Raw genomic sequence first — 12574 nt, 5'->3', positions numbered from 1 at the left:
GGAGGAAAGGGAGAGCAGGGAGGGTGGATTAGGTTTACGAAAACAGGATGTGACAAGGGGAAACGGGCTCGAATGACATCAGGGAGAAGACAATAAGTTGAGGATTCAGTTCGTAGTGGAGATTAAAGCATAATGCTGACAATGCATAATACAGAATAGAATGTAATGAAAAGAATCTCTCCAAAAACCAACCCATTTATTTTCTTTTTTCCTTGTCATTTGAGGGACAATAGAGTGAATTCATGGCAAGGGACTAAACTATTGTGACTAATAATATTTTAATATGTGTCGTGCGGGTGTCCTCTGAAGCAGCCTTGAGGCGTACACAAGACGCCACAATGTCCTGTTGATGAGAACGTGCTACACAAAGGGAGAGCGAGTGGAGTGTGTCGAGGTGACGAGGGCAGATCAAATGTAGGAAGGACACAGTGAATAATAGGAGCGAGACATTGAGTGGTTCATACATCGTTGCCAAAGGACAGATGCTGCACTGTAATCAAAGATCCATCAAACATTGATTTTTCTTTTATAATTTAGTTTGTCCGTGTCTCTCTGTTAAGTACGAAGTTTAAATTGGTTAGCTTAGCATAAAGACTGGGAACAAGGGGAAACGGCTCACCTGCTTCGGTCCAAAGCTCTCAAATTAACAAGTTTTATTTTATTTTTTCTTTAATCCGTAGAAAAATGTAGAAATTACATTTTGTGCCGGACTACTTGACTTTGTTTCCTCCTGGTGTCAAACCTCTCATGTAACTCTATTTATCTCCCAAAATATAAAAATAAATGTAAAACTAAAAGATTTTTGCAAGTCAAGTCAGTTTCATTTATATAGAACAATATCACAAACTACACATTTTGGACAAGGAGAAACCTCTCCAAACAAACCGCCCCGTGCAACACTTTAACCAAGACAACCTTATCCGTCTCCCAGCTGGACTTCCGGACGCCTCCCGGCTTCGACCGAACGCGCAATGCCGAGATCGGCAACAAGGATATCAAGTTCAAGCACCTGGAGGAGGCGTTCACCTCTGAGCACTGGCTGGTGAGGATCTACAAGGTCAAGAACCTGGACAACAGGGAGCCGCTGGACCACAAGCTTCGCAGTATAGTGCCCAAGCAGAAGTACACCTCCAAAAAGGTACCGGGATACATCCTGTTTAATTTATACATATATATATATATATATATATATATATATATATATATATATACACACAGTATATATATATATATATATATATACACACACACAGTATATTGAAGCTGAGGGGCTCTCAAAGTCAACCATTTCTGTGACATTAAATTCATCATATTTAGTCATGAGTAGATTATATTTGCCAGGAGTCTTTTAAATCAATTATATCCTTTAAATTCAAGATGAAAATTATTTTAGAGAATACTTTTTATTAATGTTTTTCCTTTAACCAGACTGCCAAGAGGAAGCGAGGACACATCAAGAACAAGCTTTTCCTGAGGAAAGGCAAGAAACTACAAAAAAAATAACGGCGACGATGGACTCTTCTAGCAAAACAAACACCTGCGAAGAAACCTCTAACAACCAATGAAGAAGAACACAGGGGCTGTTTATCTGGCACTTGGTCTCAAGCGCTTCTCATTAGAGCGCCCCCGTGTGTTGAGGGAGTGTCATATCTGGCTAGCTCCAGAACAGTTTTATCCTGAGGACCTTTGTCTTGCTTAATTTCTTTAAGTTTTTTTTTCTGTTTTCTAGGTTGTTGTTTTTTAGTTGTTTTTTAGTTTATACTTGAATGTGTGGCGAGGCATAGGGCTGCTCTGCTTGGTTCGGTGTCGATTAGTATTTGTGGTACGTTTAATTAACTGCTTATCAGTGTGGGGATCGGGGGTGTGAGGCGGTGAAAGGGGGCGGGGGGGGGGGAAGCGAGTGTAGACTAGGAACATTTGCACCAAAGACCCATCGACCTTACTCCACGGCACATGTGAACTCATTCCTGAGAGTGAGGCTGAGGACTTGTTCCTGACACGTGTACAGAAGACCGTATGCGGTATGGAGGAACGCCACCATCTAGCCACAGCCCATCTGTAAAATTAACCTTTTTATCATCATCCTCTCCTTTATGTCTGCCTTGCTCCCTGACCTTCTTTTTCAACAAAATTCTTTAAAAAAAAACTAATTGGCCTAATATGTAAATATGCTATGTAAAGAATAAGTCTAAAAGGATGATAATATATTGGTTTATTGTGGTGTTTTTAAAAATGCAGTTGTCAGTTCTCTTAATTTCTTTGTGATTCTTTTGTTCATTTTTTTTGTATGGCAGCAAATAGATCAGTGAATGCAATAATTCTTGTACAGAGGGGCTTGAGATTTTGTTGGAAGTATGAATGTGAATTTTTACAATGCCCTGCCCCCCTTTCATGAATTGCATAGATTGTACATTTCTGCTGCTAGGGATTTAGAGACAGAAAAGCAAGCAACGGTATAATATAATAAAGTAGGCCTCCCTTCCTGCAGGGGGAGCTCTCTAGGTCAGTGTGTAGAGCCTAGTGCCTCATCGCTGGTCACCATCACCTCGATACCTGGTGACGTCTGCTCCCTGAGCTTTTTGTTCTGCTCATCATGCATCAATGCTGCCGGTTGGGAGCTTCGACCAGACTGAGGCTTTGCAAATGGGGGTCGTCAAGACAACCGAGGCACTGACTGGTGAACTGTGAAGGGGGGTAGTTGGTAATCAAGCACTGAGACTAGATGAGACCACTGAAGCAGCGAGGAAAACTAGAAACTTCCATCCTTGCCTCAGACGACGGTGGCCCAACGACCATCTTTAATGTACTTTAGAGCTGTGTCCTAATTCCATACTGCGTTTAGGACTACGTCTTAAGAGAGTCGGTGGCTAAGTCACACTGTCGGCTTAACCACTATTCTCAAATATGTCAGTAAGCAGTAGGACTGCCCCGTACATTACTTTTTATAATTTTTACAATTATATTTTTCAATTAGTAGTTTCGAATGTTAGTTTCTTAGTTACTACTTAAAATGTTGTTTTGCCTGACCAAAGGTTTAAAACTGCTAAATTATAATATTTACACTGTTAAAACAGTAAAGCAGCTAGAACAAGCTAATAGGTAGTGAGTGTGTTTGCTTAAAGTTACATGACACGATCCTGGATCCTACATTTCCCATGATGCACCCCAATAGGATCTCACAAATGGACTCTCCATATCTGGTTAAACTCCACACCGCCAGATTTTCTGGGTAGGGTGTCTTGATGTGGTGTAAAAATGGGGTTTGAATGGCCCTTTTTAATTTTCTGTCCCTCGATTAATAATTTCAACTCTAATAAGCATACTAGATGTGATGTGCCCATGGAAAAGAAAACTACTGTAAAAATGAATACTCTAATGTATAGTGTATTCTTGATAATTTTAGTACACACCGCCGTAGTATTGCGAACCATTATTTCTGTTGATGTATCGGTTGATTTTTTTTTCCTTTATTCATTTAGTTTATAAAATATCACAAAAAGGAAAATAATTCAGTAAAAAACTTCCCGGACGTTCCAAGTTGGGACAAACAGCTGATATTTAGTTTCATATATGAATAGCAAATATTCATATAGTGAATTTGGGGTATTTTTTGCTCTAAAAAAAATAAACAATCAACTACTAAAATTGAATAATTATAGTAAATTTGTATTGATTCATCTAATTGTTTCAGTTCTAGAAGCGCGTATGCATTTGGGACACAGCTCCGATGAGCCGTAACCTTTGACCTCCTGTTCTATGGGCACTGCACTGTTCTTCGTCCGTCTGGGTCCTCCAGAGGTTCTGAACACTGAAGGCGTTTCTGTATGTGCACGCTTCAGTAACTTTTTGTTTAATTTTTTATCAAGTAAGTGACACATAGAGACTACCACATCACACAGCCGTACTATGTCACATCTCACAGAACAGTGACTCTTATTTGTATCACCCGTTTCTTTTCTTTACACTTACACAAAAAAAAAATTGTCAGAATTGCTTTTTTTCTTTTCTTTTGATCTTCTCTGAAACTTGTCACCGTTTCAGACTTGCCACGTTGTTATTGAGTCACACATACGCCTACAGCTGAATCCCGTCCTGGTTTCTCATTTGTCAAGAGAGGGGAGGGTTCAGACCAAGCCTTAATGTGATGCACAGTTTGTTGCCCTCTTCTGTTTTCATTTTGTGTGGATTAGGAGCGGCAGACCGGTTCCTTCCTCTACTAAGCTTTACTCGTTTCTTAGTAGCTCAGTGCCGTCTGTCCGTAACACTGTTTTAGTTTGACGAAATCCCTCCCTCACCTTCAAAGTTTACATTTCTACATTGTTCTGTTCAGCCATCTTTAAATATACACTTCAATGAAAACGTGTGTGTGTGAGTTGTCCTTTCTGTTTTGATATTCAGCACAAAGTCAACCACTTGGTGGGAGCATTTGCCTGTGGAGTGCAGCACTATGTATGAAGAATGGGGAATCCCCAAACATGTGGCTAAATCTGGGTTGGATAATGTAAAGAAAAGCTTCCCTCAAACAGGTTTTAACAGAGCTGAATGTGTTCATGCGTGCAATAAAAGATTATTTAGGGGGAAATGGGCATCTTTCCCAAGTCTTCCAAAAGGTCGATAGCCAGCTGATCTGTCAGATTGGCTCATTTCTCATCATTGAGCATGAAGCTGTGAAGGCTGTGCTTTGTTAGCGCACCTACAGATGGATGGTTCACTACTCCACCTGAACTTAGGCGTTCGGATGCTGATGTTGTCGTGGTAACATGCCAATGCATTCTCTGTAACGTTTAGCTTGTAGGCGTATCCAAACCAAACTGCTAATGTTGAGACATTTGTTTTTACTTCTGATGTTACATACATTATAATGCCATCTTTAAGGCCTTAAAGGTGTCCTCCTGAGAGCTGACTTCTTGGAAAATGATGACTGTTGGTTACTGGTGGTGAAAGGTCAGGGCCATTGAAAATGTCCCAGTTCACCTTCCTACTAAATGAATGGCAATCTATCCAGTTGTTGGGAAGATGTCCCATGTTGGGACACACGGAGTGAGTCCATGATTGCCATGGCACTTTTATTGGAACAAAAACGATCTCAAACAACTTCCTGCTTTGAACTTTGTTCTGACAAACAGGATGTTTCAGAAGACATAACTTACGAAATGAGACGACATATTTGATTAACAAAAGATAGAAGGTCTTTATTCATGGCCACTCCCTCCTTCATCCGCTATCACTCTACCTCAGTGAGTCTGGATTCTTTTGGCTATATCATTTTTTTTGTAACGTTATTTTCATGTCAGGAGAGTCATAAAACAGTATTTCTAAATGGTTGCAGGTTTGTTCTCTACTGTCATGACATACGCTACAAATAGGCATCTGGTAAATTCACCTGGCTTTTCAATACTAATACTCTGTAACAAAAAAAACGTAGCAACTAAACGCAAAGCAGTGAGATATTTATATGGGGGGGGGGAAATAAAAAGATCATAAGTGTCACCGAAGAATAAGTGAAATGGTTAATTGCTCGTATTTAATTTATGCTGTAGTTTGTTTAGAAAAACTCTTCAGTTTGGAAATTGACCACGTAGTTTGTCAAACATGAGAACATTGAAGCACCACAGTAATATGACCCAAATACATATTGTCTCTCCAGCCAGTTCCCAGTGTTTATTCTGCTAGATTATCCGCTCATCTTCACTCGGGCAACCTTCCAGCGAACTCCAGATGGGAGAACAGGATTGTGTGTTTCTGCAAGCCGCCTCATCCATATTCATCACTACGGGCGACCAAAAGGTGAAGTATTAACTTCGGGAGGCACGCGCTGCCTAATTGCACAAGTGCCATCTTGGAGGCACAGATAAAAAAAATGTAAAAAAGAAGAAAATTAGACGACCTGGGAGGGATGTTACAACAAACAAACCAGTGTTTTCTTTTTACGGACAAAATAGAAAAGAAAAAGTGACTAACGGCTTGAGCAGCTGAATAAGAGAGGTAGTAATGGAAAGCGTCTGATATGCAGAGGCGTCTCACTTGATGGGCGTGATGCTTTAAACGGAGCGACTTGCCAAAATAAAAAGGACAAGCACGTGTAACAGCACAAGATGGAAAATGGGCATACTATTAAAATGTGCCCAGATACATTCATTGTGCAGACAAAACAATCAGGACCTTTACCTTCTAGTAAATCATTGTAACATACTGAATAATAATATATGAACACAATCTAATGTAGTAGATTTGTTTAACTCTTGATGTATGTCATTTTAAATCTTTGTACGTGTTCTTACTTCCTGTAAAGCTCTTACAGAGACCCCACTGAAGCCTTAAATACAAATGATTTAATTTATTTCTATGGTAAAAGTGCTTTATAAAACACTCGTTTACAGCTACAGTATCATGTACACACATTCTAACGCTGCATTACAAACTAAAAGCTTCGATCCAAACGTTGACGATGTCTGAGGAAACGTATCGATTATATTAAAAAAAAGAAATACAAAGTAAAACACCAGTGGCAAACTTCATTACAGTGCGTGTGCAAAAAAGGCCTTGGCAAGGTGAAAAATAGAAATACTCTACTTTTGAATAGTAATACTCTTAACTTTATATAAAAATGTACTTCTGTCCCCAGAGCTGCGACCTCCACCTTGGTTCTAAGGGCGGAGGTCGCTTTGGCACCTTGCTCGGTTCCTGTTTGTGTCTGCGGAGTTTCTCTCTCGTGAGTCTGGAGCTTCAGGGCTGAAGGTCTCTCGAGGACTCGGCTCCTTTTGCCTGACCTCTGACCTCAGTGTGGAGAGGAGGGACCGCTCTCCGTTATTGTCCATCAGAAGAGAGCGTTGTCCTGCCGTCAGGTGGACTTCCACAGTGGGCTGTTGTAGATCCAACTGTCTCCCTGTGGGTGTGGAAAGACGTACGGCAGCAATTAGAAACTAACCCTGTGAGAATGACGACCGATTTTCAGTTGATGGCTGTGTCCTAAATCACTACCTCCCTCACTCCTCCCTCAGAGATGCTCTGTAGTGAGTTAAAATGTGAAAAAATAAAGAAAACACCCAAATCCAGAAACACGCTGCGAACACAACAAAAAACATGTCCAGCGAAACCTAAACGGTGATGCACACGGATGCATTTTGACTTAATATTAACCTGCCAGTTCAAATAATCTGACCCAATACACCGTTAACATAGCGTTATCTTGTTTCACAATTAATAAAGTTAAGTTACTTTCAAAACCCGTAAAATGAAAACTATGTAACTGCTGCCTGTTGTCTCATAAGAGAACGAGTCGGTATACATTTAACAAAAATATTCATGCTACCAAACGGCAACATATTTTAAACCATTAATTTACTATTTGCTATTTATCAACGTTACTTGGTGTTGATTTTGACTGCTTAGCCTGCTCTCAAAACATACATTTTAAAGGGGATAACTGCAATAATTAATCATGTAGTCACAACGATAAATAACATTTTAGATGGACACTCTTTGGAGACTAAAGGCAGGCAGTAAATCTAGTAAATCTGAGGTGAGTTTGGACGCAGCCCTCCAATGGCTTCTTCTGGACCAGCCTTCTGTCAGTGTTGCTCTAACGCGTGGATCTCCCCTCTCGCCCTTCACTGTACCTCTTTAGTGAAGTATTTGGGTGTCCAGGGTTCATCATCCGCTGCCCTCTGCCTCTCCTCCCCTCTCTGTCGCTCCTCCAGTCGGTGTTTGTGCTCCGTGGCCTCGTCGATGTTCCCTTCCTTCAGCGACTTGGTGACGTGTTGCCATAACCGCCTGCAAGCAGGTAAAGCAACACACGGCAATTTACAGTTGCGAGCAAACTATGTCTCGCACGGCGAGCAATACTCTGCACGTTGAAGAACATGACGTTGGGTCGGTGGCCATGAGTCTTCACCTGGACTCTGTCCTCCCCTGTTTCTCCACCGGCCGCAGCTTCTTCCTGGTGACCGGCAGTTTGGCCGTGTCGATCACTTTGGTTTCCCCGCTGCTGTACGTGAACTCCAGCGTGCCGTTCCACTCGCCCTGCGCCTTGCACACGATGGTGTTGGTGGGGTTGTGTTTGACCTCTGCCGTCACTCTGTCAGCCAAATGGAGATTGTTACATTGTTATGACATGCTGGACTATACAAGACGTTAGAGTTGTTGTTTTTTTGGACAATTAATGACATTTGCATGGTGTATATATATATTTTGTAGCATACTATTGACATGTTTAACATTTCTGTGAGAAATATGACTTGAAATATCAGGTTTTTTTGCGACACAATACAATGACTTATTTACACTATTTTTTCCTTTTGTCGACATACCGTGTTTCTTTCCAATTTTTTTGACATACTGTGACTTTTTAAATGACTTCTTCGATATATACTGACTTACAGTACATCAACATAACTTTTTTCGACATGCTATACATACTATGTATGTAAAACACGCATGTAAATGCAACAGCCCCTTACTATACCATGACGTTGTTAAGCTCTTTCCGACATTCTGTACCGTGACACCCTGACGTACGACAGGCAGGGAGACACTCACCTGTGTACCTTCCCTCCATAGAACGGCTTGGTGTGAAAGGTGACGGAGGCGGAGTAGCCGCTCTTGACACAGTTGATGGAGACTTTGCCCCCCAGCTCCACCCAGGGCACAGTGAGGATGGAGCGGGCGTAGGCGCAAGGCAGCGTGAAGACGTACTCCTCGTCGTGCTCCAGGAGGCTAAGTACCCCTAGGAGGAGAAAGGAAGAAGTAGGACGGGTTAAAGATCTTCAGTGGTAACACAAATGCACAGAAACAAACAAGAAAAGGGAGATCATATCTTCTCATATTGGCTAAAGATATTTTCTGTGTGTGCACAACATTGAGAGAATGTAGCCAGTATGTCCAGCACATTTCCTCTCTTTCTCTTAATGTATAATCAAATGTTGGTGTATTTAACTATTTAAATGTACGGGGCTGATATGTAGAGGTGTTTTCAAAGCAGTGAAGAGAAATTGGTCCACAGAAACTAAATATTCTACATAAACGTTTAACTTAAATGTAATGACTATGCACTTTATGGGGCTCTTACATACAGTTCGTATTATGGAAGAATGTAATTGTTTTCAACGCTCTCTGAAGCGGCCGCTGCAGCAGCGTTCCCAACTCGTGTTGTGATTGGTTAAGCCGGAGATGGAGTTTCCGTGTCTTGTGTGTAATAACAACAGGCACATTGTTTAACCGGATTGGAGGCAGAAATAATTGTTTTCTATTACAATATTGCAAAGTAGTCGGCACAAATAACTCCCACTGTGAAAGAACATGATATAAACCAGTTCATATCTCCTTCAGGCAGTTTGTGTTTGCATCTCTTGGGCCCATAATAGAGGCCATTATACTTAACGCTCATCGTCATCATCATCATCATCCGCGTCAGTCAGTCATGGATTTATTTAGTCATGAACCGCTCCACCTCGCATGTCCATGAATAGCTTCCAGTTCTCATATGACCACTTGTGTACAAGAGACCACTTGTGTGGCTGTTTCACTGCAGAACTCCATACGGCACATGGTGCAGCACGAGGCCTGATGACAGTGTGGCTCTCGACGGGTTTCACTTTGAACGTGTCAAATGTAAGACTGAATTATTATTTATTTGTTCTGTCTTAGTGTGAGCAGGATCTTAATGTAGCTGGAGACGATTGAACATTTTAGTTCATGCATACCCATGATCCACCTTTACAGGTATCTATTTAATTAATGTAGCATGATTAAACCTTGTCCCAGCATGATGTGGACATACTGGGTTTGATCTTTCTCCTTTTCATTTTGTTGTAGGGCAAGTTACAACTTCTGCATTCTCATTACAGCCCAAATAGGTCTGATGAACCACAATAACTGAAAACAGCTCTGTGGCTATGCACAGCCTTTAATCTATAAAAGTGCATCATATGTTTTGTATGTAAAATAAAAAGTAACTAGAAACTGTAACGGTCACATAAATATAAGTGTCCAGTGAGCCTGCGATAGATAATCCTCCTTCCTTACAGCACCAGAGGCAGACCTGAGCAAGGTCACACAAATCAGTATCCAGCTGGTCTGCATCAGCTTCTGTAGCTCGGTTTCCTTTTCTGTTGCTGAATCGCCGCCAATCAGTGAAGTCCGACACATTCATGAAAATACAATCAGGAGAGCAGCCATCGCAAAGAAAATAAATAATATTCGGCAATCAATACTGCCTGGGTCGAGGGTCACCATGTTCTCTGAGAGTCAGCATCTGCCTCTGCACATGACGTTGAACTGCTGCGTCATTCCCGGCCGACAGGTGGTCAGAGGTACAGCAAAGCCTGAGAGCTGGATTGTCTGACTGAATCAGTTTGTGTGTCCAGATTCAGTCGATCGGGCTCAAGGACTTCCTGCGTCTCCGCTCAGGGTGACACGTTGTCATGGTGCTGCTGACGGAGAGGACCGGCCCATTGATTGCCATGGGAGAGGCCTCGTAGGCGCACACACTGGACACGACTGCGACCGTGTTGGTGCCGTTTACACGTTTACAGGGGCTGTTGTTATGGTAACACTTTTGCAGATAATTTGTTTGTACTGTTGCCTAAATAAAAAAACAAATAAGTAGTCTCTGTCTCAATGTTCTGGCCCTGCTTACGCCTTATTTATTATAATGTTTGTATGCTACCCTCTTTGGCCGGGTTGAAAAATAAATCTTGGGGCGACTATGGGTCAGTGGTTAGCATGCCCGTCTTTCAATCAAGGGGTTGGCAGTTCAATCCCCGCCCTAGTCGATGTGTCCTTGAGCAAGACACTTAACCCTGCATTGCTCCCCGTAGCTGTGTCTACGGTGTATAATGTAAAGTGTCTTTGAGTATCTTGAAAAGCGCTATATAAATTAAATGGATTATTATTATTATTATTATTATTATCTTACACTCAATGAGAATGTCCCCTAGTTCAGTAAAAAAAATTTTTTTAAAAGCAACAAAGAAAAGTTCAAACTAAAGTGAGTCAACGGGTGGAAAAGTTCCATGTGGATAAGCTCACCTTCTCCCACCATGGACACTCCTATAGACATTCCCATGAACTTGCTCTTGGTCCATACTTGGGCGTTGACGCACATGCCCTTCTCCCTGCACTCGCAGTAAAACCCGGACACCGGTGGATGATGGGACACCTGCTCGGCCACAAATCGCACTCTGTAGCAGTCTCCCGGTGACTCTTCGTCGCCCTGCTGCGTGGTGTTGGGGCCCCTGCTCGGCTCCCAAGAGGACCCCTGGTTGGATCTGACCAGAGGCTTGACTTTGTCCCGAGGCACTTCCCAGGAACAGTGGAAGGTCTCCCCCAGCACGGGGTTGTAGGGCTTCTTGGCCACAGCCCCCTTCCGCCCCTCGTGGAAGGCGGTCAGGTAGTACTCGACAAAACGGACTATCCGGTCCTCGGCTGTGGCCCCCGCTGTGATTGACAGGAACATGTCAGGGTGGGCCATGAAGTTGGCGTACATCTCCAGCAGTGATCGCTTTTCCAAAATGAAGGTCGGCAACACCACCTATGAAGTCCAATGAGGGGAATAAGGGATAACTTTAGGGAAAAGGCTCAGAAAACAACATTCACATATATTTGTGATATCACAAACATTATTTTTACGAGTCTGTACTCTTTTAGCTTTGATTTCAGTGCCGTACCCGCGTGAGGTCCATGCCCAGTTTGAGCTGGGAGAGCAGGTGAAGAATGATGCTCCGCTGGTCGTCCAGGACCCCCAGGTCCTCTTCTTCGTTATCCTCCGTGTCTGTCACCTCTTCAGTGGGGTTGATGTCTTCCAGCCCTTGGTGGTGCTATGAAAACAAGAAGAAAAATAGAAAGTATCATGAGTTACGCCCTTTCAATAAAAATGAAAAGGTGCGATGAATTCACTATTCTGTGGAGTTGTGAGCTGTAAATGGATGAAAGTTTTTGAGGCAGCTAAATGTGAGTTACATTCTAATATCATAATCCCAACTTTGAAATATCTATTCAAGAGCTACTTTTTTCATTTCTCTATGCAACGCTAAAACATTAAGACTTGATGATAAATGATGAAGTTGCCCCCAACATGGGCTCTAGGGCCCATGCCAAGGAGTAGCAAAACAAGTCTGAAATGAGATGATTAAACAATAAAACTGGCATTCTATATTTTTCTTTGATGAATCCCATTAAAAGACCAAAAACCAACAATGCCTTAAATCTTAAAACAGGTCACAAATGTACAATTTAGACATTTCCTAAAACAGTTGGCCACTGTAAGGGAGTAAATAAATATCTATATCTATTTTCAGTTGTAGATAGGAACACATTCGGCGACCAAGAAATTAAAAGATATTTTAATAGCCTCTAAGAAGGGTTCAAATGACACAATCTAAGGAGGTGAATATCACTCTTTACTGGCGACTCAAGAAATATGTGACCTGTGACGAAGAGCAAATAGGGAGCAAACTGCTTTAAAAAAAAAAAAAAAAAATATATATATATATATATATATATATATATATATATATATATATATACAGAACTAAATTCTGCATTTTATCTGCGACACCTGGAAAGGGCAAGAAGA

At 41.7% G+C, this 12574-nt stretch overlaps 2 protein-coding genes across 2 annotated transcripts in view; one reads left to right on the top strand and one right to left on the bottom strand.

The window, feature by feature from the left end:
• LOC117738666 (dolichyl-diphosphooligosaccharide--protein glycosyltransferase subunit STT3B) overlaps positions 1-3970 on the top strand; it is a 66092-nt gene extending 62122 nt beyond the window's left edge. The window contains exons 15-16 of the mRNA XM_034544671.1: positions 932-1138; positions 1429-3970. Of these exons, the coding sequence (XP_034400562.1) occupies positions 932-1138; positions 1429-1503 (282 nt within the window). The 3' untranslated portion in view covers positions 1504-3970. The remainder of the gene's footprint in view (positions 1-931; positions 1139-1428) is intronic.
• A 1201-nt stretch (positions 3971-5171) lies between these two features.
• Positions 5172-12574, bottom strand: part of LOC117738667 (oxysterol-binding protein-related protein 10) — a 54016-nt gene continuing 46613 nt past the window's right edge. Inside the window, exons 8-13 of the mRNA XM_034544672.1 lie at positions 11667-11816; positions 11029-11530; positions 8539-8725; positions 7895-8077; positions 7620-7773; positions 5172-6886 (exon numbers count right to left, since the gene is read on the bottom strand). Coding sequence (XP_034400563.1) covers positions 6842-6886; positions 7620-7773; positions 7895-8077; positions 8539-8725; positions 11029-11530; positions 11667-11816 — 1221 coding nt within the window. The 3' untranslated portion in view covers positions 5172-6841. The remainder of the gene's footprint in view (positions 6887-7619; positions 7774-7894; positions 8078-8538; positions 8726-11028; positions 11531-11666; positions 11817-12574) is intronic.

This window comes from Cyclopterus lumpus, chromosome 11, assembly GCF_009769545.1.
Source record: "Cyclopterus lumpus isolate fCycLum1 chromosome 11, fCycLum1.pri, whole genome shotgun sequence".
NCBI lineage: Eukaryota > Metazoa > Chordata > Actinopteri > Perciformes > Cyclopteridae > Cyclopterus > Cyclopterus lumpus.
The sequence above is the reverse complement of the archived record's forward strand: the minus strand, read 5'-3'. Positions and strand labels throughout refer to the sequence as shown.